Consider the following 27,520-nt stretch of genomic DNA (forward strand, 5'->3'; position numbering starts at 1 on the left):
TAGCTGTGCGAGGAAGATGCGCTACGAAGATGCGCCGCCGCAAAGTAGCTGTGCGAGAAAGATGCGCATACTGTAGGTCTGCTCTGCACATACATAGCTACACCACTCGCGATGGTCCATAGCACATATCCATAGCACGCATCCATAGCACACATCCATAGCATGCATCATTTCATACAAAAAACATATCTTAGTTGAATCCGTTTCCACCAGTGCTAAGCTATGTGCACCAATAATTATGATTGGTGGATATCAAACGCATCCATAGCATCGTAGCATAGCACATCTCTGGTGGAAAAGCACACTTAGGCTAGTTAAAAAATTTTTAGGTGGGTAGTATGCCAACTAGAACTACAAATAAAACAGTATTTTTGTCTCCTCTAAAATTTGGTCACGAGGAGTTACGATGATTACGATCTAAGGTGACGCTGACGATATTTTATACAAGGTATTGAAAAAAGGGTATAAAGCTTAGCCAAAAGTGGATTTAGGTGCCATTCTGATCCACTTTTCTTCTACAATTTTGAAAATTCACGTAGCGAAACCTTTTACATAGAAACTTATTCGATCACGTGACTTTTTACTATAGAGACCGAATTTATTTTTCGAGAATTTCCAAAACTTGGAGAACAAAAGTTGTTCAGAATAACCCCTGAGTCAAACCCTTTCGGCACAGTATACCCTTTTTGCAACATCCTGTATAGGTAATATCAGGTTTATAAAAGACCTGGGCCTGTAGAGTGAGACTCGGCATGGGGAGTCATAATTTATAGATCTTTTAGGTTGCAGTGGCGAATGGGCACTGATAGCCCTGCCCTTTTCTATAACTATAACTATAGGTAATTATGGCAATTTAAAAATGGTATAACATTTACCTATTTGAAAAAATCATTAAAAATATACATTACCTATCACCCTAATTTAAAAAAAAAATTCAGCCCTTACTTTAAACTTATAACACCCCTCTATTTCCTTCAGGGGTTAAAAAACCTGTGTATTTAATATTTTCTTATGAGTTTTTTTTTAAAAACTAGGCTCTTACATAGTTGTACATAATATTATGCGGTATTTTATTCCACTTGTAACGCATAAAATTCATAGCTACAGTAAACATTTCATTTTTTTCATGGCGAGATACAGTCGCACCTAACCGCTTTTTTGCAAAGCTTGTTAAATAGATTTAAAAAATTATGTAAATTTTAGATCTTCAATTTTTAAAAATACTTACTTATTTTTAACAACCTGTAGTGTACAGACTACCACATCTTAAAATATATATATTTTTAATTAACTACGGTTTTTGGTTTCAAATAAAACAAATTATGAACTTACTTTTCAACACCCTGTATATTGTGTAGCTTACCTACCATACACAACCGTTAAAATAAAATAAATTACCCCTCAGAATATAAACAGGCTCGCGCTTTGGCATACTGCATTGACCGTATAGTTCTTATTCGGAGAATCTAATAAGTGTCATTATGTGCAATGTTTACCTTTATCTATGCATCTGTAACTCTATAGTAAAAAATGTAAACAAATCGAAAAGGCGAAATGTTTTCTAAGAATTTTCGGCTTTTCTGCATCTAAAATGATTAGAAAATTAACTTTCCATAGCAAATGCATATGTATTATAATACTTGTAGTCATAATTTGTTGATTTAATCAGTTTTTGTGAAATATTTGATAAAAAATAAAATGGCGTGGGTATCGCTCCTAACAGGCCGCCACCAGGGCGACGACTGAAGAAATCTGAAATCTGTCACGGTGTCATCATTTTTAAACCGGAATTTATTAGTTTTTTGCAAAAAAAGTTGACTTCTGGTCCATTAAATCCAACTCTTTAAGGTAACTTTGTTAAGAATTTAATTACCTACACATACATATAAGATTCCATGAAAATGGGCCCTCTGATTTCGAGGGTTTTTTCATAATAAGTCAAAAAATGGCAAAAGACATGGTGTGTTTGCAATTTTTTTTAACATACTTATTATAATCCTGCACCAATTTATAAGCAACTAACATGTTCAGTATACCCTCTGCTACAAAATATATTTTTATCAATGTGATAGAAGCCACCGTTTTTCCAATCTAATCAAGTATATCAAGCCGACTTTAGCATTTTAGCTTTAGGGATCCCCTTAAAGGGTTAAAACGTCATTGTTTTAGTGACGTCGTTTTAGTGTTACTCCTAATTCGAAGCAGAGATGTACAGTGCATTACTTACAGTCTACAGTACAGCGCAAAAATATTAAAATGTGGCAGTTTTTACTGATTTTGATGTATTGTGGGGGTAAGCCTATAATAAATTAACTTTACTATATTACCAAGTCTACTTTGCCGTAATATAAACACAGTGTTACGTTTTCACTGTGTTACCGTTACATTAAATATCGAATTAGCACTAAAATTTAAAACAAATTTCGTTTATTTCATTGGTCAAAGAGACAGACCTAACTGTAACAATTTCTTCCAGGAAGTTCATCGCAAGCAGGTCCATCTAGTAATAAAACTGCACATGAAATCATAACATCCCAGCGAGGAAAGTCGGTACTGCTTCGTGCAGGTTATAAATATAACAAAGATCGAACAAATAAAAATGGTTTCTGTGTTTGGTGGTGTTCGAAGAGAACAGTTTGCCAAGCGAGATTAATTTCTGATTTTATTTTAAAGTAAAGTCCTATAACATACCCTATACATTTTAAGTACTTACCTTAAGCATAATAAATTATAACTTTTGTGGCTGACTCTACATATTTTCACAGTCGAGCGAGTTGACAACAAAAAAAGTAGGTAAATACGGGAAGGGCAACACTCTCATTCGACTTGACGAATGACTCACCCAAACTAACAAAAAGACTAAATTATAATTTAATAAATTTACATGCATTTTATGGAATAGGAGGCCTATTACAGGTCGAGTTCTCGAGTGGAGACCACAAACAGGCAAACGCAGCGTGGGACGCCCTCCTGCCCGCTGGACTGACGACCTTAGGCGGGTAGTTCGTAGTAGCTGGATGAGGAAGGCCGAGGACCCGAGTGTTGTGGCGTTCTTTGGGAGAGGCCTATGTCCAGCAGTGGACGATTATTGGCTGATGATGATACAGGATTTGTTCTCTCAGAAAGCTCTAGAAAAGGAATGCCGTGGCGGGGCAGAAAGCACAGCTTTTATGCCCTAGGTCGGGGGCCAAATGCCACCGCGGCTGTAATGGGTACACGCAATCTTATTAGTCTGAAACTCCAAGGAATACCACGTTATGTGGGGAAGTTGGGGAGAATATGACCAACAGTGTAAATAAACATGACTTTATATTTTTTTACACCGTTTTTCGACGAGGGGTCTTTTGGGCACACTAGAAGTGACATATTCTCTGTACCTTACATAATACTTACAACGCACTATGTATATTTTTACAGGTTTAATACTTTGTAGGAAACTATGAAAGTTAACGTTTCTCGCATAGAAACTGGCGTCTCTATTGGAAACTATCATAAAACTTTTCACAGATAATACTCGTATATGTAGATGTAGGTTACAAATGAACGTAACAAAAAATAGAATAGAATAGAATATATCTTTATTGAACACCACATAAATCAGACATACAAAAAAAACATACTTATAGACTAGAACTAATGTACAATAGGCGGCCTTACGTACCAGTGCATAGGATAGCGAATTCCCTACGTAGACTGCCTATCATTTCGGATTTCACCACGGCTACATGACATACATACAATACATAATAAAATGTATGCTCATGACTGTGATCCCTGAAGAGGTACCAGAGATGACTCGCAAGTTAATCACCGCTTTTTGCTGTACTCACGTGATAGAACGCGAGCTGTATCGCCGTTTTCACATAAAAAATCATTTAAAACGATTTAATCTACTAACCAACTCTTTCAGTCTTATTACTTGAATAAATTAATTTAATGATATTACTATTAAGTATTATTTTACAGTCCTAGCAGGTGCTACTCTCCCGAGTCTCCCCTCACATGTTGAATCTGGAGTCGACAGCGTAACGCGCAGTGACCGCTGCCCTGTGCCCCGCCCGTGGTCCGTGCACACTGATGCCTTCAGTTTTACATCCGTTTCACAAAGTTAATGGTGTTATGAGTTTGAAGTCTTCTACATCTTCCGAAGTTAATGATGTTATAAGTTTAAAGTCTTCTTGGTGTCACAAAGTTAATCGTGCACGCACACTAACTTGAAGTCTTCTACCTACATCTTTCACAATTAATGGTGTTATACGTTTGAAGTTTTCTAACTCTCCCAAAGTTAATGGTTCTAAAGTTAAAAGTTTTTATTCATCGTATACATACCTACATATAAAATTTTGAGATGAACGTAATTTTTTACAAACTACTCTCCGTTAGGATAAGGGGCTCTTTTTCTGATATAAGGTTGAAGTCTTCTACATCTTCCAAAGTTAATGGTGTTATACATTTTAAGTTCTTATAGGAGAGCAATAACCTCCTCGACTGACATCTCGCCTGATTCTGATATACACTGAAGACGGAACTTCTCATTACTCGAGAGTGTAAGTTTTTATTATTTTTTTATTTATTTATTAACAAACACATTTTGGTACATATAATTAACAATATACAACACCACATAAGCCTTCAAAGGTTTGTGTGTGATGATAATCTACCATACAAGTTAAGTAGGTTTGGCGAACCCCGGACAGTCAGCAGCTGATGCAAATCTGTCTGGCCAATCCTTTAAAATCGGTGACAAACAGTGTTTTAATTGAGCGTTGTGTATTTTTACATCACATACAAACTTACTACTTATGCATCGAATGTCAAGTTCATCCTACTATTTTTTTGGCTATTACTTGAGGTTTTCCAAAAATTGATAAGAATCTATGTAGATGTTGATTCGAAAGATGAAACTTGAAAGGCTTGCAAATCACGATCATACATAATCAAATTTTCCTTGATCTTGACCTTAGGTACCGAATAGTACATAGCAAACCACTGAAAGAAAGAAAGAAAGAAAGAAAAAACATTTATTGCCACATAATCGGGAAAACACAATAAAACACAAATACAAAAATTAACTTAAGATTAAAAGGTGGCAAAAGGACAAACTCAGCAATGCTGCGAGTTATACCTCGTATAATCTATGCAGCGCTGGTTTTCAGTATGCCCTGAACTTAGGTGCTAAATTATATACTAATAAATTAATTAAACTAGTGACACAAGCTTAATTTGATAATAAATGGTATAGTTTTCTGGATTTCCTAACTTCATGTTTTTATTATCATAGCTCAATGTATTCATTGGATTTCTATGTAAAAGCTGGCTCAGTATCGAAGATATTTAAAAATCAAGGGTTGTCCATACGAGCTGAACTAATGTTGCAACAATGTTGGTAATGTAGGAAGGAAATATTAAAAAAAAATATATACTAACGTAAAGGCCTGAAATTCTGAGGATAGAATTTAACTAATTCATGTTTCCTATTTATAATAACCATGTTTTTAGCTATTGGCCCAAGTACATACAACAATTTGTAATCTCCCTTATTTTTAGGACGAGAGTAAAGTTATGAGGGGTTTATTTATTATTCATTATTAGCAAAAAAAAGTAAGCGACTTACGTATTTAAAGGTGCAAGCTAACCAGCAGTGAAGAGTCCGAGTCACAAGATTCATCCGACAAATATTAGGTTCAGAGGCTTCTTTCGTGCAAGTTCTACAAATCTTCGTGAATCCTACTTAAGTATTTAGAAACACACTATTTTAAAGAAACACTATTTCAAACTACACAACCAGTGTGCCATGTCCATCGCAATACAAAGCTCCATATTGTTTTAATTTAATAACGACCACTGTCCCAGTAGAAAAGCAAAGGGGACAAAAAACAAAATGAAATTTTCCTCCATCTGACACCCCTTGAGACGTCCGCCTACCTTCTAGCGCCTTTATAAAAGCTGGGGTAAGATTTTCTGGTCCTCACAACGTAACCCACAGGCCACTGGAGATCATATAAAAAATCTACAAGATATTTTGCCTAAGAAGTGCTAATAAGCTATTGCAAAAGGTTGCAAGTGAAATTATGGTCATATGATATTTGGCTACATCGGACCCATTAACCGTAAGTTTTAAACTTTATTTTTTTTGTATTTAAATATTTGGGTGTTGGTCTGTTTGTACCTAGCAGATATTTGCTTAATTTGTAAAACCTACTTACTGAATTCTAAATCAATCATTTGCAATTTATAAATACATTTTTAATTGTTGTAATTAAAAAACTATCCTTTTAATACGATCCGACGACGAATAAATTAATCCCAAAACTTTTAAACTTATTAGAATATCTATTTACCTATATAAAATTAATATAAATAGATACCTACTTAGGCAAATTTTCTGATATTATGTCAGTTTGGGCTGAAATAAAACATTAGAGTGTGATTTTTATGCCTTTTCCTGTTAATAAAATATATTTTGTTTTTGTCCCCAGAACAACGATGCGTAGAAAAATTCATTTATTGCTCTTTGTAATTCTTATAACAACTAATTTGAGTGCGGGCAAGGACAGTAATAAAAACAAAACGGTAAAAGTTAGTCATAAAAACATAAAAAATGTTAGCCATTCGAAATTCACAAACGTTGATCGGAACAAAAGGTCAATTGATGATGATGAGGATGACAAACCATTCTGGGCTCACCGAGGTAAAAAACAATCAGATGAAGATTTAATGACTGACCTGAGAAGTAATCCAAATTTAAAAAACCGAATACTTAAAGCTGCCGAAAAAATTGTCAAAGATCCTCCATTCTGGGGTAACCGAGGTAGACGTGATAGTTCATCAGTAGAAAATTTTGTCGAAGATATGGACTACCCGATAGCTGATCCGTATGAAACAAGTATGATGGGAAGGAACTGTAAACATTGTAATGATCCACTTTACCAATCATTACAACAAGGTCGTTCTATGTATGACAGTCAATTAGAACGAAGAGATGAAATGTCTCCGTTTTGGGGTAATAGAGGGCGGAGAACATCTGATGAAATTGAGAATGATGATGATTTTTCGCCATTTTGGGGGAACCGGGGAAGGAGACAAGAAGATGATCCTTTCTGGGGTACACGTGGTAGAAGAGAAGAGGAGCCCTTTTGGGGTAATAGGGGGAGACGTGAAGAACTTCCGTTTTGGAGTAACCGCGGACGACAAGCAAGATTATTGAAAAATTGGGAACAGATAGATGAAGAACCTTTTTGGGGTAACAGAGGAAGACGTCGGGATTTGAAAGATTCCATTCGTGATGCTATTAGTGACGTTGAAGAAGAAATCGTAAACCTTTCTAAATTAAAAAGTGATCAGTCAAAGTACGGAAAAGGTTCTTCGCATTCAACAGGAAGAGAAAGTTCATTAAAGCATTTATTTGATGGAAAACCACGGCAGAAAATGGGTTATAAGGCAACAAAAAAAGCTATCAGTCAAGTAGATCCATCTCAGTCTAGTACTGTTCATGATGATAGAATGTACGTTGACGAACCCCACTATATCATAGTAGAAAGAAGCAGTCGGTCATCAGGAGAAGTGGATCCTTTTTATATATCAAGGGGTAAAAAAATGAATCACAACAAACTTTACTTGGAAAAAGCTGCAAGAGACAGACGCGGTGCAATCGAAGAGATAGTAAAATCAGTAAAAAATGATCCTTATTTTATTGTCAGAGGTAAGAAAGACAGCGACGAAAGTGACATCAAGGCGGATAATTCAACTGCACTCCATAAAAAATATGCTAAAGCCAAAGAATTGATTTGTGCCACAGTAAACATTCTTTTATTAAATAAAAATGCTGCGGGTAAAGATAAAAGAGAGGGGCAAGACAGCGATAGGGGCAGAAGAGCGATATTGAATAAATTGGCCGCCCAATTACAAATTGATCCATACTTTGTAAGCAGAGGAAAAAAGAACAATGATTGGACGAACAAAGACGAATATCTAGCGGAATTTTTAGATCAAGTATCAGAAATGTGCAATTAGATTTAACATAGGGAACTCTTATATTTAATGGCTGGATAGATATAAGTAGTTTTCTAAACTTGTTTTTTAATACAAGAAATAAATAATGATATTATTGTAAATGCTTAGCTTTTAAGGAGTAGTTAATTGTATCGAATAAAAATAGCATGCAATGAATGTGTTTCTGATAAAATAAATTATCAACTGTTCTTGTATTGATTATTTTTTAGCACCCACCTGTTACAAATTATACACTTTTACAGGGATATAACATGCTGTGCGCGTAGGTTTCCGCTTAGTATTAGTAGTAGGTTTAGCGTACCTTTTTTGCAACACCCTGTATAAAACACGATGATAAGTTTCACAAATCTTATCTTATAGGATATAAAATTCTATGAAAAAAAACACACTTCGTATGTCACGTTTGTTTAATACCATCTGCAATATTACATCTTTTAGAATCCAAACAATCAATTATTTCATTATTCTAATCTGTTTCTTCCACATTTAATCTCAGAGCAGGTAACACTCGAATACTTCTTGAGCAATCACAGAAATTTAAACATTTTGAAAAAGATGTTAACACAACGTGTAAGTACGATATCATATAAATACCATCTACTTAAATAGACAAGAAGTCAGAACTACAAGCTATGTGAAACCAGCTAGTTCACTTAAGTATATTCCAATGAAATTTTAAAGAAGTATGTATGTGATTTCTTAATTATTACTCTTCACAAATTAAAAATACATTATAATAGAAGAGACCTTTATTATGACTAAGCTGAAATTGTTCAAAATTTCCAAAAATAACGATTAGAAGTAAGGCAATTTAAAGTGTGACTTCATGTGCAATAATATACAGCTATATAATACCCTAAACAAGTCAGTATTGACTACTTACATATTGTACTCGTGACAATTTCTGCTGAAAATTTAAATAGAGCCCGACAATCCCGACATAAGAAGATAGTAAACAAAAATGGAAAATCAATGTTAGCATTCAACATTGTATAAAAAAGTTATTTATCAATCGGTACCTATTTATTTCATGACAATATTACTTTTTGCAATTATTTTTTTCAACGTTTATTTGTCGGGATGAAACTTATCTGAAAAATCTATGCTCGTCAGATTTTGAAATGTTGTGTGTATTTGTAGACTACAGGCTGCGGTAAGCTATCTGTTCTTAGATTTAAAGTAGGTCTATGACCAATTCGCCGATGATACAATAACGACAAAATGATGTAGCTGTTTACTTTTGCACACACACGATCTCGAATTTTGTAGGCTTTCTCCATAATCTACAAGTTTGGTAGATATATTGGAGATCGCTGTATTGTAAATAGGCTGTATATCGCAAAACGCTCACACCTATTTCTTGGACAAATTAGGATCTCAACATTTACACATCACAAATTCTAGACAACGGTAAGTAGGTATATGGACATTCATATAATTATAATAGATTATTTGTCTTGATATGGTACATCAAAAGATCTAAAAACACTTTTATCAAACATGGTATAAACAGGTTATGAATGTATTACGCATTTATTTAAAAATAATTATTAATACTGCATTACATTTAAAATACTTTCAAAAACTTTCTATAAATTTTATAACCTCTAAAGATGATACAGACATTTTATGCCCTAATTAAATCGTTAATAATCTCAACAATACCAAACCATCGCCCGCACGTGCAAAAAACATTTAATTTTAGACGATTATTTTTACCATAAAGTACGTTTACTTTTTAAAACAAAGCAGGATCATACGCTAATTACATTCAACGAAAAAAACATTTAAAAAATATAATTAGGCTTTTCATCGATACTTCGGCCCCCGAGAACTATAACAAGTCTTCGGAAACTCGAGTCTGATTCGAACTAAATCTCCCGACACCTTCACACGCGAAAGCGTTGGAAATAGAAATGAACCCTGTTGGCCTCCGCTTGTTTCAAACCTTCCACAGAAGTAAATGATTAGTAGAGTCCTCTCTGCCTGCATCTTCTGTGCTGGACGAGTTTCTGAAATCTTCGTATCCGTCACCGCCCGATATTATCAGGGTTTCTTTAGTGTTCTGAGGTGGCTCTGCTTGTTTCTGTAGTTTCTCAGCATTGGCCGATCTGCGGCTCAAAGCTTTCGTCTTCAGTGATGACTGCGTTGGTTTTGTCGGTTTTGTTGCTGCTGGGTTTTCCACTATCGTCAAAAACCTCACGTGACCCGTGTGCCCGTAGGTTACGCCTGTGAAAGAAGAGCATTATCTTTTATGTATTTTTATCTATCATACATAATATATTATCTGCAATAGAGCTTTCGGAATATAAATTTATTAATATCAGAACCAATTCACGTTTCAACTGGCCTCCATCATACCACCTACGCTAACCTAAATATTATTTTCAAACGTAACTTATGATTTCCGAAAGTACCTATACGTATTATCTTGTGTCGAGTCTCGCTATAACGATATCTTAAATATCAAAATAAACAAACACGTCGAGTGGTTTCCCAGGAATAACAAATAATAATGTTAGGTGTTTATTGATATTTATGACCGCTGGTGGAAAAATATAACAGGAGTAGGTATTCCCGTACTAAAAATAAGATAAAGGAAATACCTCTACCAGTGCTTTCTCTTACGATCTTTCGATATTCCTATAATTTGTTATGGTATCGGTGCTAGACTATGGTTAGTCACCATTGTCAAAGCATTGCTCGTTTAAGTCCTGACAGAGTGCGCAGGATAAAAATAAATATTCTTCTGACAAAAGTAACCAAGGCTCAGTTTACCACCAAAGCTAAGCGCTACTCACTAACAATCCAGCTTATCTCAGCGCTGCATTATATACTTAAGCCAAGTGTGTTTACTACTAAGGCCCGGGTCTCCTATTTACTCCGTAGGTCGCGTCAAGTGTCACCGCCGTAGGCCGCGTCACAATGCTCATTATGTCTACGCGCAAACGTCGGCGTGTGAGGGAGACCGCATCAGTACATTTCTATAGTGAGCATCATGACGCGGCCTACGGCGTGACGCTGGACGCGATCTACGGCGTAAATAGGAGACCCAGGCCTAACATTACCAATTAACAATCGTTAAGAAGCGTCGCGTCGCTCGCCTGTTAAAAATCTGTGAGATCCATACCAGTTACGTCAAATTTGACAAGCTAGCGATGAGTCGGTGGTTGTACGGTAGCTACTAAACTTGGTGCTCCAATTCTACGCAACTGTCAGTTTTAAAATACTTACCACTAAGCGGCGGCGTAGTGAAGTTAGCCGCGCTGCTATTGGGCGAGTTGTGCAGCGGCGCGGTGAGCAGCACGCCGGCGCTGGTGCCCACCCACAGCGTGTCGCGGTGCGCGAGCAGCGCCGTCACGCGGAGGCAGGCTGCTTTGTGCTGCCGGATTATGTCGTCGCAACCTGCGGGTGAAGGGAATTTGTCGATGAATTTGGATTGGCAATGTAAGTTCGAGATTTTTGTAAGATCTGCTATAGAGAAGGCTATTATTACCTCTAGATTGGGTGAATAAAAGACGCATAACGTGTCAACGCAATAGGTAACGATTTTTTTATCTCAACTAATATTGAATTTAAGATAGATCAAAAGATAGATAGAGGGATACAAAGAAAGTAACTTCAATGAACCTATTTTATAGGTATACTATCGCACACACGTGGAAACGCTGTATAATACAGAGCTACATTTGCGATGAAGCTCGGCACACTGCAATCCATAACAATTTGTACGATACTTACTGAAAATGTATAACTATAAGTTCTCTCTTTGATAGAGATCATATACACGACATATTATATTATATAAACCAACACCAACTCAGGAGATTCATTTAAGAGATTTAAAAGTACTGGCTAGAACCACACCGAAAAGAGCGCAGCTGCAACAAGACAATGTAGAAGGTCATCTAAATAAACACGAAGAAGAAGCTAAGGTAATACTCTAAGGGATACCCTACTGCCCTCACCATGCAGCATCTTGGTGACGTAGGGCGAGATGTTGATCTCGGCGAGCTGCTCGCGGCTGGCGGCGTGGTAGCAGCGCAGTTGGGCTGAGTTGTGTAGAGACAGCCAGATGGCGCCGTTGGCCACTGCCATTATTATACGAAACTAGAGGTAGCCATAGCTAAAAGCGCTTCTAGGCAAAATTTGGTAGCCTAATAAAGGACGCACGACAAAAAACATTATTGAAGGAAACATCATAGAGAAAGAGGCAGAGGAAGACCAAGAATATGTAGACCAACTGAAAACCTAGGTAAAGGTAATCTAAAAGATGAAAGAACTGCTTGGAATACACCGAAAAGAGCGCATCTCTTACAAGACGATGAAGAAGATCATCTAAATAAACACGAAGAACAAGATTCTGTAAACACCCTCACCGAAAGATCATCTAAATACACATGAAGAAAAAGATCATCTAAATACACTCACCATGCAACATCTTGGTGACGTAGGGCGTGATGTTGATCTCGGCGAGCTGCTCGCGGCTGGCGGCGTGGTAGCAGCGCAGTTGCGCCGCGTTGTGCAGAGACAGCCAGATGGCGCCGTTGGCCACCGCCATGTGGCTTATTGGCTTGCTCTCGGTGCTGATTTGGAATGTTTCGTCCACCTGGAGATGAAGAAGATGAAGATGAGTTAAGAATGAGGTTCATAAATTTGCTAAGTTTTTTGTGTTTAAAATGTTCAATTAGTAACTAAGTACCATTAATGTTCAATTAGTAAAATGCACATTTAATCATAAACACAATATTTATATTGATGGTATGTAATGGTTCTTAACGTGATCGTGAATTGATTCCACTATTTACGTCACTCTAAAAGTTGAAATTCGTATTACACAACGTTAATGTTAAACCATTATAAAGTGTAACTATTGTAAAATGACAAAAAAAGTGTCTATGGGTTGGGGGTTAATCTACAAAATTTCTATCGAGACGCCTTTTTTCGCTAATTCCTCACCTTCATGAAATGACCTCATCTTTCACACAAAAAGTTTTGCGATCCATGAGCGGACCTGTATTTAGCTATGTAAACAATGAACCTTGACAATCTTACCTTCAAAGAATGCGGATTAATAATCTTGATAGAAGCGTGCGTGGCGCACCACAGCTTGCCGCCGGACAGCAGCATGCCGCTCACAGGCGCGCTGCCCGTGCCCACCGGGATCGTGGTCTTCTCCGCCCAAGACCCGTCTGAAGGGAGAAGGAACATTATGTAGCTACGAACAGTTTGAAAATAGTGTTATATTAACCGCTTAAATGCAGGGAAATCAGACAAAATAGAAATCAATTGTCTTCACGCGCGATATCGCAACTTCGAGACGATAAATGTTGAGGTGAAATGGAGTGAGTTAATCAGGTCATTCTGTTTAACTTATGTCCTACGAGTATTATAAATTCTTGAAAAAATATTTATTTACAATACTTAACAAAAAGTGAAATGACTAACAAAGTAGGTACCTACAAATAAAAAAAAACTTAATTTGTTTTGAAGATACCTTTGATTTACCAACTTTCGTTTCTCTTTACCAACTTTCGGTACTCTTTTTATCACTGTAAGTATATTCGTTTAGAATATTATTAAGTAAAACTCACCTATATCTCTGCAGTAAACCACAAGATCACCATTTCCGAGGGCAACAAACACTTTTCCTTCCACAAACCTGAAAAAAAAAGAAAACGCGCATTACATACCTAAATAGTTTTGAATTTTATAACATTTAAACATCAAGCGCTTCATATAACAAAAGGTTTACAACTTTATCAATGACTTTTCAGTTTCCAGATTTGATACTGTAGCAACTTCCACTTTGGGATCATGGTATTTTACAATAGTAAGAGTGGCCCCACTATAAATGGTACTCAGTAAACTCAGTATGTCGGGTACATTGACCTGGCAACGTGGAACAAACGTGGTGAAAATCAAAACAATTTCAATAACTCACACAATAGAATGCACCCCCGAGTTGTGTTGCATCTTGACCTTGTTCTTCTTGATCCGTATGTTGTCTAGACAGTTGTATACGTGTATACATCCGTCTTCTGTGCCCAGCCACATGGTCGGTTGGTTTGCTGTGGAACTGTCTTCTGAGGATTGTCTGCTGGCCGGCGATGATAGTGTACCTGGAAATTATGGTGATAATGTTAGTATTGGTTTCTAATAGCTAGACGTATTGTTTTTACTAAATATTATACAAAGTGTAGGTAACAAATAAGGCATCAGGATTCCTGTCAACAGTTTGTTTTGCAAATGTAAGGAATGTAAATGTGAAGGAAATAACGGCTGAAAAGCATAAAATCATGTAGAAAAGCTCAAAAGCTGATGCTCGGAGCTACCGCATATTGACATCGGTAAGGTCTGAACCACAGGTCTTCTTCAGCTCTTATAGCAGAGATATTTTTTTATTTTCGTAAACAAAGCTGTGATAGTTGAGTTTTATATGCCGTGTTTGTCACAAGTGCTAATGTTGCTGTTGCTAACTAATATATTAAATAATTAATTTAATTTGAATTTATATAAAACTGCGTGTTAGAAAAAGGGTATTATAGTAAGGCGAAAGAGGGTGAATAAACCATTTGTGATTAAAAAACTGAATTGTGTAATATCCATACAAACTTTCATGATTACGTAACTTTTTAATATGAGGAATATTCACGATTACAGTAACAGTCAGTGTGTAAATTAGATATTCAGAATTACAATCTGAGTCACCCCTTTTGCCCTACGTACGTTAGAAATACCCTGTGAAATGAAGCAATGCACGTGAAGTAGCCATTTGCAAGTGATATGGAATATTTCAATAATATTCTTATCGAGTATACTATGCCATGCTAAAATTAGTTTGCTATGTTTGCCTAACTTAACATTACCCAATAGAGATCTTCCACCTTTAGGGTTCATATAAGGGAATAACAAACCATTAGTAACAATAATTAATTAATAGTCTTAAATAGATCTCATCAATATAAACTACATACTGAGATTCATTGATCAGAAATTAATTTATTTCCTCGATCTGCCGTTCGAAAGTAAATTACACAAGTACTGTGGACTATTGTACAAGAGTTGATAGAATCGGCAGTAATTTCCGAGGGTATGTTTTTTGGGGAAAGTTGTTCAATTGAACCCTGTAAAGCGTTATGTTTTATTTATCTGAAGCTTTCCATTTACATGATAAAATAGCCTGCATAAAGAAAAGCAAATTCAGAAGCTTACCAGAATTGATCCCCATAGCTTGCTTATCAACAGCCGGGTTCGAACTGGACTTCATGACAGGATGCACTGTAATACTCTGTCCAGTATACGGTGAGCTCATGCTCTTGCTATGATTGGGAGTGAGAGACGTCTGTCGATGGTTGCCACTGGAGGCCAGGTTGTTCTGGAGACGCAGGCTGGCTGAGTCGTGGCTTCGTGTGTCAGAGAGGGATAGCGCGTCTATGTTCTCGCTCGTTGAGGAACCGTCGTCGTCTTCGTCGCTGGATGATGAGCTGTGGATTGATTGAATAGGATATTGAATAAGAATTACACGAAAGCAAGCAAATAAACATTTTTCTTTGTTAGTAAAGTTTGTGGTGTAGCAAGAGATGAAGGAACTGGCATGATGGACAATTAGACATAAACCAACAAGAACGTACAAAATATTATTATCTAGTATTCAGTTGGGAATTAGCCTTTCAAAGAGAAGAGAAGAGGATAACTCACCTGTCCAATCGTATGTTCTTGCAGCTATCATCAGGGTCACGAACACTGATGCCGGGCTTGCCTGAACTCGAGCTGTTCAACGAACTCGTGCTTCTGAAATAATATAAAACACAATAGTTTAGCACTCACCAATGTCTTTAGCTATGTTTCAGGTGTATATACGGAACAGACATATTATTTAAACTACAATTTGAGCTTCTCTGACTAAAACAATAATAGTTTAAGTTTGGTATAAGCTGTATGTTAATTCCAAAGGGATTGTTGTCGCCTCGTTTCATTTGTAAAATCTTATTACGACAAGCAATTGTGTATTTTATATTCAGTAAAGTAAGTAATTTCTTCTGTGAAGATAATAAGGTAAGGGAGAACTAGGAAGGTGAAGCTGATGCAGATGAAGATACAAACGCAGGTGAGAAAGCAGATGAAGGTAAAGAAACAGATGAAAAAGAAAATGAACAAGCAAATGAAGGTAACAAAGCAGAGAATGCTGAAGAAACCGATAAAACTAAAGAAACAAATGAAGATGAAAAAACAAATTACGAAGAAATTATAAAATAAATAAATGTGAATAAACACTCACGGTACATGCACGGTGGGGTGCGAGGGCGGCACGCACGCGACGCACAGTATGCGCGCGTTGCAGACGCCGTTGCACGACGTGACCTGCGGCTTCGGGGAGAGGGTCAGCACGCAGACTTGGCCCACGTAGCCGTCGCTGTTGCACACCTGGAAGTAGATAGTAATAATTATGATCATCAAATTGTTTTTATTAAAAATGCCGTTAGTAATACAGTTGTTGTTAATAGTAAAGTCCGTAACGTGTTCTCTACGATTGTATCTTCATAATCATGAACAGTAAAATTATAACTCTCACAGCGTAGGTATGTTTCAAAACGAAAATTCGTTTAAGAGTCTCAAGACACTATAGATCCTGATAAAATAATGATACAATAAAATTTGTCCTGACCGAGGATCAAACTCGGAACTTTCGAAACCACACTCGAAGTCACTAACCGGTCGTACAATAGAAATTTATATAAAACATTTCTTACCCAAACATCAGGAGCTTGCCCTTTGGGTGGTATGGTGGGAGCAGCGCACGTGAACTGCAAGCCAGCTCGAGTTTTCCTGATGGGAACTGGAGACAGGAACTCGGGAGGTGGCCGATCTTGACTGTATAAACCTGAAACATATTAAATTCACCGTTTAATACAAAATCTCTTTGCTTACATACACACAATAATAATATTTCGTAATTGTTAATGAAACAAACTTACAAAGCTTCTGTTTAGTTTCATTTATTAGCTCTTCCCAATTGTTCCGTTTCTCTGTTTTCGGGAATATTACCGTTAGGTTCTCTGGTCCATTTCTGTAAACGTAAACATAGGCAACATTATTTTCATTGAACTTTTTAACTAGAACAAGATCTGAGAAGATATAAAAACTTACGAAGTATTTAAACTGAGCTCCATGTAGCATAGTTGTGTATCACTATTCTGTCTTTCAGATAGTTGTTTGTTCAAATTGTGTAGCATATCTCTGACCATTTCTTCTAACGATGCGTGTTGTGTATGTAAAGCTGCCACATTTTCTGATATCCTAGTCAGTGTATTAACATCTTCTATTAATGTTTCTACTTCCAGCATTATTTTTCGCAAGTTTTCATCTTTCGCTGAAAATATTGAACGTCATTTATTAGAGGATCATCATCGTAAAATGTTATGTCTATAGCGTATTTTTTAATGTGATGTTTACCTTTAGCCCGTTCAAGGTCAACTAAGAATATAATGAAAAATATGGTTAGTAACGGAAGCATGATTATGTTACGTAGGTCATTTTAGACTAAAAGAAGATGTAACTTTCCATGATAATAATAAAATATGAAGAATAAAATTATGTTTAGTAAAACTTACCCTTAACAATTTCGAGATCTGCCAAAGATATTCTCATCAGTAGCTTGTACTTATTACCCTCCATTTGACTTGCTATACTCGTTTGGTACTGGTATGAACTGGAATAAGGAACAATAATAATCAAGTAAAGTAAACACCGCTATTTGTACCGATAAAATAAGTTCTGTATCTTTATCCTCTTATTGGTGTACTAATAAACAATACAGGGTATAGTAGGTTCCAGAGCAATAGTATATTAACGATAATTGAAAAAAATCCGTATTGCATTATTTGAAAAAATCCGTGAGTAAGTAACTAAGTAACTTTATTTATCTCTAGCATCTTAAAATCTTGAAACAAAACCTACGTTGAAGAATTTTATTGAAAGCAACTTACGGAATAGGTTTTTTTATTGTCCCCGTTCTTCTTTTGACGCTTGTAATCAGAAGGAGATCGCTGAAGAGGAATAAAGCCCGATCTTTGATCGCCCCTTGCGCTGACGGCATGGTCACCGTCTCTTGTCTCAGGAACATTCGGTCTGGAGTCACTAAGTTCGATAAACCCTCGATCATTTGCTCCAGTTCTCTCAGAGTTTGCTGTTGCATTTCCAGCTCTAAGCTTTCTCGTTCTGTACAGTTTATTAATTCTAGTAACTCGTGGATTTCTTTTTGCGCTTCAAGTAGGAGTTTGTGGTCGGGATGTGTTTGGTCTGCGGAATACACATTATTTATTATTTATTTTTGGAACAAGCATTCAAATTTAAAGTAAATCAATAAGAACAAAATATAACAAAATAATAATTAATGTTTGCTCCTAAAGCCGATAAAATTAAATTGTCGTTATTACCAATATCTATCTATAGTTCCAATGTCTATCTATATCTACCTGTGTGTTTAATCAGCCTCTGTATAAGCAGCTTGTAGCTTGGAAACTTCTGCACCGGTTTTATCAGTAGGTTGTCCAGTGACAATTTCCCCTTGTGGTCTCTGGCCATGGCATCGAGGAACCTCGCGAAGGCTGGTCGTGATGATGCAGCCAACTTTATCGTTTCCTTCGCTTTCTTTAAGTTGTTTATGAAAGACATGTAGGTGTCCATCACGGTGGGTTTTGTAAACTGGAAAGGAGATTGGTGTGATGTTATCCATTAAAATGTATAAAGCAAATTTTCAATATGGCATAAAAGTCATCTGGTGGCAAATCATAGGAAATGAAATTCTTGTAAAGACATACCATAGTAAATGTTAGTCTTGTGAAGACAAGGAACCTCCACGCGATCAACTTTTCATAAGCGAAACATTAATTATCATCATCATCAGCCAATAATCATCCACTGCTGAACATAAGCCTCTCCCAAGGAGCACCACAACACTCGGTCCTCAGCCGTCCTCATCCATCCACATTGCTAGCCGCCTAAGGTCGTCAGTCTAGCAGGCAGCGGAACATTGCAAAATCATTTCACCCGAGTGCCAATACTACAAAAACAAAACACATACCACATCCAAGAAAACATCTCCAACTTTCTGCTGCAAATCCCATTGCTCGAGCCGTCTCCTGAGCTGCTCCAGGAAGACCTGGTGCACATTGAGGATGCTCGGCACTTGATAGAAGATCTCGTCGACGGTGAACGCGTCCAGTAGGGCCGCATTCTCCGGACTCTTGAGGGGCTGGAGGTATTTCTGGAAGCAGGATAGTTGAGCGGGTTAGATGGTGCGTGGTGATGGTGCGAGTTGAAGGTTAGGTAGTTTGGAGACATGGAGTTTTGATGTTGTTGGCGTGTTGGTGATTAAATACTGCAGCTAGGTTATGCCACAGTGGTGGAAGGCTAGACAGATTAAGTAGTGGTCAACAGTTGACTACTGAGCATAAAATAACAAGTACAGCGTTAGTAGTACTCGTTATTCTATACTACTGAGGGTGGGTCTGGGTATAGTACTTACTCACTTTACATCGTAATAAATTACTTATAAATCTTATAATATAGGTAATCTAGTAACGACTTAAAGCGTAAAGCGACATACTTTATGACAAGACATAGAAACAAGGACGTTTTAAAGATATATTTTTTCTACATTATAAATAATGAGGGTACGCTAAGTAAATACGTAAAATGCACAGTAAATATTTATAATAACGGCACCTAAACTTTTGCTAGGAAAGCTTAGAAATATCTTTTGAACAGGAAACTTTTACGTCAATTTTCTAGCTCAGGAAAATACTTGCCTCAAGAAACCTTTCACACTTTACGATCTGCAATATGGAACATAAACACGACGTCAGTAGTGGATAGAGTAAATATAAAGGGTGCTCTATACAAAAACCGGCGATTTATATTTCGTTTGACACTAGGTACCTGCTGTGTTCGTGAAAATCATGAATACTAATACTTTTAGTACCTTTTGTACCTATAGTTACCTGCGCTAAGGTTATATAGTTTAAAATAAAATAAAAAACATTTTCCTCTGTCATCTTCCTACATTTTCTGTCAAAAAATTCCTGATAGATTCCGCTAGAGGCATCACTTTGTATGCAAGTATTCCAACTTTCATAATTTAATGCAAACTATCACAATGCGCTCCAGAACTACACAGCAAATGAAATGAAACTCTATGTTGAGGTACAAACAAACTGAATTTCAATCTTAACTTCAGGAATTCTTGGGCTTCATTACTATTCATGTAAAGTCAACGCATAGTTTGTAGACAATCCGAAGGTTTCCTATTCTAGGAGCACTATTTTCTTCTATACTTCATGAAGGAAAACTCTTTTGAGAAAAAAATACACTCGATTTTTTGAAGTTGGTAAAAATCTGTGTTATTTTTTTTACATTTACTTCTTATAAACAAATTTAATAATATGTGGGTATATTGATATAAATAATGTAGGTAGGTACCTACATAGTTACCTACTTAGGCTACTTATTTCTTCCCCTGATTGTCACGATAAAACCTCTCTCTCTCTCTCTCTCTCACGAATAATGATTAAGTTTAACTGACATAATGAAGCGTCAATGGAGGATTGAACTTTTCCGTTGCTCGTGAGTGTACATATATACCCCTTGAACAATATTTTCATCGCATACGATACGGCATGACCTAAGCACAGTATTGGAAAATCAGACTGCCCCTCAGTGAAAATGTTTATTGGAAAAATATCGTAAGGATTGATTCGATTTTCAGGACCGATGCGTTTCAATAGGATTATTGAGTGAACTCGGAATATTCAGATACAAGACCTAAGCCGATATTCGTGCCATGTCGCGATTATATGGCTTAGTTCGGTGGAGTGAATCAAACTCGTATTTTACACCATCGCGAGAATAAAATAACTATTTGTATTTAAGTGATGACAGAGTGTTGTTCGATCACTATGAATCGAATAATAATTAGTTATGTTTAATCCAGCCATGTACCAATGAATTCTTTAGAAATAATAAATTTAAGTACAATAAAATTATACCACGTGCTCTTACGGTGAAGGAAAACATCGTGAGGAAACCTGCACATCTAGATTTCTAGATATGTACCCTAAGTGCACTGTGCTCATTCCAAAAACGGTGATACGCTCGCGACCTATCACGTGAGTGCAAATGTACAGCAAAAAGCGGGTGACTCTCTTGCGAGTCACCTCTGACTACCCCTTCGGGGATTACAGTCGTGAGCCATATGTATGTATTAAAATAGATAAGCAAACCATATAACGGTTATCTGAAAACCAAACTACAGTTTTGTATGAGTTAAGGTGACAAATTGTCGAGCCCAAAACAATTATAGAACAAACTTCGTCGAAATGGATCGACCGCCCAACCAACTTTGTGGGGTCACTCTCAACGAACGTACGAACAATAATTGTTACACAATAGACACGCTTAATACAACGAGATAGAGTCATAGTCCGCGCTGCAATTTAGCTTTTCCTAAGCTTCTGAGCGCTGAATTAAGATATTCTTGTTAGATCGTTCGTCGATTGAGAGAGTGCCCCCCAGTAGCAAATACAAAGATAAACAAAACAAACCATCGTACCCTTTTCAGCTGAGAAAAGTATATGTCAATGATTATTAGATATTATTAGTAAAATAAAGAGTTAAATAAATTAAAAAATATATATGATTATATTATTATTATCTTGTAATAAAGCTAACGTACAAGCCGAAACTGGATGTCTCATAAGGACATTCTAAACAATTACGTCTGCCTATGGGCCTCTGACTAAGCTTCACGACTGCTGCCGAAACAGCAACCGGGACCCACGGCAACATGCTGTCCGAAACACGGAAGCGCCCAGAACACAATCACTTGAAATGTGGCATGATGAATTGCTTAACTTCAATGATCAGTTATGTACGATGACTGAAGCTAGCTCGACTACGGACGCTTCAAGAACATTATATTATTAGATGCCATTTAAAATTGAATTACAGAATTACAGGCACTTGCCAGCAGAGAAAAATGCTCAGGCTTACCTAGTTTTACCGCCCAGTTTTCTAACAGGATATTGGGTTTGTTATAACAAAGTTAATTTGTGGCGGCCTCGGTGAATCTTATAACCAGATAGGCCTGGGTTGACGTAACCCAATTTTATTTGCCATCTTGCAAAATTGTCTCCCAATCTTATTTGCCGCAGCGTTTACAGGGCCGCCATGAAACTGTAAAGATGCCTTATTCTGGGTTTCGCAATGTGATAAAAAAAAAAACTCAATGTTGGACACGATACATTTTTGTTAAGTCCCTATACGGACTGAGACTTAGCTGAATCGAGGCCAAAATAATAGCAGCAAATAGATGGAAATGGCGGACATTGGCGGAGACCAGGGCTGGGGTGCGATAGGACATCAACAACCTAAGCTTCAAGAGTTTGCTGTGAAACTAGCGCCTTTGGTAGGTCTAAAACTAAAATACGAAGAACGCAATCAGTACAGAAGCAACTAATAAACGCCATTGTCTTTACTTTAAACAATGTAAACCCTGCGGACTAGCCAAAACTACGTGGAGTTACAGAGGTAACTACCAAACTCAAATAGTTCTATGACAAGCCATGGGGAACCACAGTCCGTGCGATGTGACAGAGGCAGGAAGCTTCATTATATCGTGACGTACGTGGAAATTGAATTATCGTGTATCAATAGACACTGACGAAGCGAGCGCGGTATGAATACTGAAACAGGAACGTTTGTGCATTATGAATTGAGATGTTGGTACATTGTATGTTATATGTTGCGTATTTCGGATGAAGTACAGTCAACATCGGGTTCCGCTCATCTCGCATAATCTTTATTGACCAAAACTCATTTCGCATAACTCGTATGGTCTAAACTTTTTTGGCCGAAACATCACTTTGCCAAGACTTATGTGGCATAAGGCTCGTTTCGTCTAAAACTCTTTAGGCACAATCTTTAAACACCTAAGTTTCGTTTGCTCAAATTTATGTTCGTCTATACCTATGTATAATCATGTTTCTCCTAATGTTATCTTAATAAATAATATATTAAGTATGTAGTAAATGTACAAATTGTGGTATTTTTCTCCCACATCCCGAAAATCACGATATTGTATGATCAAAAAATCGAAAGTTAACGACCAATATAATTATTACAAACCCCATGAGATCGAAACCTTAAAATAGGTGCGACGACGAGCAAAGCGAGGAGGAGCGTGTTAGGTGCACATGTTCATCAAAACCAAAGCGGAGCGCAGCGAAGCGGAGCGGTGCGTTTTCCAAACAGCGGAAACAATACAAGGCACCAGTTTGCGCTATGTAGGGAGACGCTCCGTCAAAGTTAAAGCCAAACGAATATTATTACTTTGTATAAACCTATGCCATAGCATTATTAGGCTATTCAAGATTTGGCCATAACATTATTAGGCTAAACAATGTTATGCGAAATAACTTTTTACTAAACGAGATTTATGCCATACAATTTTCGGCGTAACGAGACTTTGACCAAACGTTACTATGCAATACGAGATTAGGCAAATAAATGTTATGCCAAAAAAGGTAGAACCGTCAACATCTGAAACTGAGCCTACGAAAAAGCAACCGTAGCATTGGAGGCTACTGGCACGCTGTCTAAGACACGCAGCCGGTAGTTGCTGGATGTAAAAGGCCGAAGACAGAGTGTCGTGGCGTTATTTAGGTGTTGCCTATGGCCAGAAGGAAGGGCTGATGATGATAATGACAGTCAACTAAATATATCAAAGCTTTAACAAAAACTTCCAATATACATATTTAAATAATGAATAACATAATTGTATTTTGAAGAGTTGAAACTAATGCAGTCATTGTTATTAATACCCCATAATAGTGCACTATAGGTTCACGATTTTTAATTACTTATATTCGGTGGTGGTAACCCTAGAGCTACCTATAAGTTAATTAGAATCACGCATACTTTTCGCTGTGGTCGCTTAGGCCACAAATTGCGAAAACATGGTTCAAAGATTTATTCTATTGTTTTGCTAACTGTAGATACGCATAAATACACACTTACTTCTCCTTACTCCTTGAAGGGTGTGAAAAGATATGTAAATGTATGTAGTCTCGGCGTGGCGTGTACTTGGCATCTGTTTTTGTTTTGAAGCGACTAAAATGCTGAGGTTTAGGGTGAAACGTGATAACTTTATTTGAGAGGCTAACATTTTTTATGACAAACGAAAGCTATAAACGCTTAAAATCATGCTAAGTATATGAGAACTCGAGAATTTCATTCAGCTCACCGTTAAACCGAAAATAAACATTTTATACGACATACAAATTCCTAAGAATTCATTAGTATACCTGTTCGGTACCGACGAACACTTTAATAATTGTATGTGGGTAGGTTCTTATATTTGTATGTGGGTAGGTTCTTTTATTTTTGACAGTCTACTCAGTGGTTGGCAGCCTCTCGTCGGGTTATCTGCTCTTGTATTTCGGCGCGGTCTCGATATTCGCAATATTTGTATTTTCGGTTAAATATTACCAGCTGCTATTAGGCATTATATTTGTGTATACGATTATAAGTGGACATGTGATTTTGTGTGTGAGAACCTCAAGATTAAAACGGATTACTCAAGCATCGGGAGGGCCCTCCATGCCGAGCTTTGGACCTTGAACCTTCACGTGAGCAAAAACCTATATAATATTTATTTTATTAAATATATTTATCCAACAATACCTATGCTACTCAAATGAGTCCCGGTTTTGTTGAATAAATTTTCCAAACGCCACCACAGTTACCCAGATAAGTATTCAAAAAGTTCCACAGATTCATAGCCAAAAACTTAATTACTTGACATTCCCTATTTGTCCCCACAGCATTAAACTCTCAAGTATTTGTATACCTACCTCTACTCTCGCCAACATTCTAGAATAATCTACCAGACGTACGAAGGTTGTCGGAAAATTTGCGTCGGTACCTATAGGGATGGTTATACCTACGTTCAGCGTTACAGTTTACGCAATATTGATCTGTATTCTCTGGAGGATACAGTAGACGGTCCGAGATAGCTCCCGATCAGCCATAATAATTAGAAACGTGTTGACAAGTTAGTGTGTCAGTGGTTTGGATAAACTTGTTAAGTGTCCCATGGATGAGGTTCAGAAGTAGGTCAACGGAATGAGAGGAATACGTTTTCCTTTTTCGATGTATGGAACTACAAACTGGAAGGTTACTCTAGTTCGACAAAAATCGAACGAAATTAAGTGTCGTGCAATTGCTATGCTACCTTTAATACAACGAAATAGAGTCGTGTTAGTGCAGTATCGCACCAAAACATAGTTTTACGCTGAGTTGCAGAAATAAACATTAAGCTAATGTAATTATGTCCGCCTCTTCCTGTCCGTATACTGTTAAAGCAAGGCAGCTATACCCCAAATTCATAGAGCTTTTTTACACTTTACAATAGGCCCTAAATTGAGAGCGGTGGTAGCTCAGTCGGGTAAGCGCCCGCTTCTCACGCCAGAGATGCGGGTTCGATCCCGGCGCTGACATGTACCAATGAGTTCTTTTAACTTAAGTACAATGTATACCATCGCTCTTACGGTGAAGGAAAACATCGTGAAGAAACCTGCATATCTAGATCTAGCACATCTAGATATGTGAACCCACCAACCCGCAGTGGACCAGCGTGGTGGGAAATGGTCCAAGCTTAGGAAGGCAGTTTAGACCTTGGGGACATGCACAAAGGTTCCACTCGAGAGAGCCACGTGCAGGTACTTACACCCCCATAAGAGAATAGAATAGAGAATAGAATAGAATAGGCCCTAAATTGACGTTGTGATATACGAATTTCAACCTTTTCACTCACGTAAAGAGTCGAAACTGTGTGTTTCAAAGTCAATTTTAACCCTGTGGTAAAACAATACGTTCTATGAATTTGAGGGTTAAGGTCGCCATTAGCTTAAAGTCCCTTTATGCAACTTAGGCCTTGTTCCACAATGTCTGGTTAGTGGCTACCTGTGAGATAAAATACATGCTGTCACTGTCAAAAAATAATAACAGAAAGTGACAGCATGTATTTTATCTCACAGGTAGCCACTAACCAGACATTGTGGAACAGGGGCTTAGAGTTGTTAAACTAGAGTGACCCTCGTACGCTGTGTCGTTTTCATTTTGCTTTGGGATACTACGGCCCTGCTCTATCGAGTAATGTTCATTAGAACTGTTTTTATGAGGAGAGAAGCATCTTTCAGTCATATTACCCATGTAATCTAACATTCACAGGGCCTTCAGGATTTGGACTAGGATCTTAGTCAGTAAATAGGAAATAATGCCGGATAATGTTTTATTTTTAGACTTCAACAAACATGTTTTCGCCATAATACTTGCTCCCGCAAAATCTTACAATATTCAGCCGTGCAAGCTTTAAGGAAAATCTTGAAGATAATTTCAAGTTTATGTATAAATTCATTTAGTTTAGTTTGTTTATTTAATTCTTTATTTTTAATTAAAGCATTTCACTTTTATGAGTCCTATGCATTTTATTAAACCTTTAAGTAATACGAACTTATTGATGGATTCACATAAAACAATCAAGTGCAAAAGCTAGTTAGTTCAACAATTACGTTTTTATTGAAGAAGTTATTGGCCCATATTATAAAAAATATAATTATACATTTAGTATCTCTCACAATAATTGCACTTAATAACCACTAATCTGATTGAGATAAGGATTATATTCGCTTGGAAATGGGCTTGGAATATGAATAAACGGCGGTTTGGGAAGAGTCTGCGTGGGAAGGAGGAAAATGAAGCTATTAATATGTACCTTTAATAATTTAGGTTGCCTTTTACTGAAGACTTTGGCCGTGTAGACAGTTTCGTATAAACAAAATTTTCCTTCATTGTTGTTGATAGTAGGTACCTATAATGATTGTGTACATTTATATCATTTATGCATAGTCCTCCCTCGGTGTAAGTATAACTCTGTAACTCAAAGATAGTCAATAATAATAAGACCGCTTTTTTAACTTATTATGACATCGCAAAAAATCTCTATCCCATAAGGTGTAAAAAACTGAGTCACAAGATTGGCTCCGGGCTGTTAATATTTTTTGGAAATTGCTGGTAAGGGACATAAATTATTTGTATTGAATTATCTTAACGTGTCTGCCAATCATATAGATTTTGGCAACAAGCCTCCATACTTGGATGAGACCCATGCTGTGAATTTTATAATTAATGTGATAACAAAAAAATGCATAGAGTGTAGTTTGCGCGTATATAAAAAACTAATAAAGCAGATATTGTGCACTAAAAAAGAAGATTATTCAGATCAACCTTATTTTCCAGTCATTTCTCAACCTGTGATTTATTAGAATTTTCTGTGGAAATATTTCCTGAAAGTATTGCTCTCTCAATAGAGCCTTGATGGAGCCCCGCTGAGATTCACGTGGATTATATTAAATAAGTTCTAGAATCTTCCTTGCATTTTTCGCTG

The 27,520-nt window shown here is 36.9% G+C and overlaps 2 protein-coding genes across 4 annotated transcripts in view; one reads left to right on the top strand and one right to left on the bottom strand.

Annotated features, from left to right (window-relative positions):
* The first annotated feature begins 5,971 nt into the window (after nt 1-5,971).
* LOC119690780 lies at nt 5,972-8,201 on the top strand. Its single transcript, XM_048621954.1, has 2 exons — nt 5,972-6,110; nt 6,480-8,201. Exon 2 carries the CDS (start codon nt 6,487-6,489, stop codon nt 8,011-8,013), a length of 1,527 nt encoding a protein of 508 aa, XP_048477911.1. The 5' UTR covers nt 5,972-6,110; nt 6,480-6,486; the 3' UTR covers nt 8,014-8,201.
* A 205-nt stretch (nt 8,202-8,406) lies between these two features.
* The window catches only part of LOC105381482 (rho guanine nucleotide exchange factor 17), an 84,167-nt gene continuing 65,053 nt past the window's right edge, over nt 8,407-27,520 (bottom strand). The window contains exons 5-22 of one of the 3 annotated variants that reach the window (XM_048621952.1): nt 19,100-19,282; nt 18,492-18,720; nt 18,003-18,315; nt 17,628-17,725; nt 17,470-17,490; nt 17,164-17,386; nt 16,992-17,083; nt 16,767-16,897; nt 16,295-16,440; nt 15,715-15,807; nt 15,229-15,500; nt 14,883-14,900; nt 13,958-14,135; nt 13,608-13,675; nt 13,069-13,205; nt 12,445-12,622; nt 11,248-11,418; nt 8,407-10,242 (exon numbers count right to left, since the gene is read on the bottom strand). In XM_048621952.1, coding sequence (XP_048477909.1) covers nt 9,956-10,242; nt 11,248-11,418; nt 12,445-12,622; nt 13,069-13,205; nt 13,608-13,675; nt 13,958-14,135; nt 14,883-14,900; nt 15,229-15,500; nt 15,715-15,807; nt 16,295-16,440; nt 16,767-16,897; nt 16,992-17,083; nt 17,164-17,386; nt 17,470-17,490; nt 17,628-17,725; nt 18,003-18,315; nt 18,492-18,720; nt 19,100-19,282 — 2,838 coding nt within the window. In that variant the 3' untranslated portion in view covers nt 8,407-9,955. The remainder of the gene's footprint in view (nt 10,243-11,247; nt 11,419-12,444; nt 12,623-13,068; nt 13,206-13,607; nt 13,676-13,957; nt 14,136-14,882; nt 14,901-15,228; nt 15,501-15,714; nt 15,808-16,294; nt 16,441-16,766; nt 16,898-16,991; nt 17,084-17,163; nt 17,387-17,469; nt 17,491-17,627; nt 17,726-18,002; nt 18,316-18,491; nt 18,721-19,099; nt 19,283-27,520) is intronic. The other 2 variants (XM_048621953.1, XM_038106782.2) reach the window with 2 other exon arrangements.

This window comes from Plutella xylostella, chromosome 7, assembly GCF_932276165.1.
Source record: "Plutella xylostella chromosome 7, ilPluXylo3.1, whole genome shotgun sequence".
Lineage (NCBI taxonomy): Eukaryota > Metazoa > Arthropoda > Insecta > Lepidoptera > Plutellidae > Plutella > Plutella xylostella.

Excerpts from the sequence above, each read along its gene's own strand:
- LOC119690780 (XM_048621954.1), top strand. The coding sequence starts at position 6,487 with ATGCGTAGAAAAATTCATTTATTGCTCTTTGTAATTCTTATAACAACT.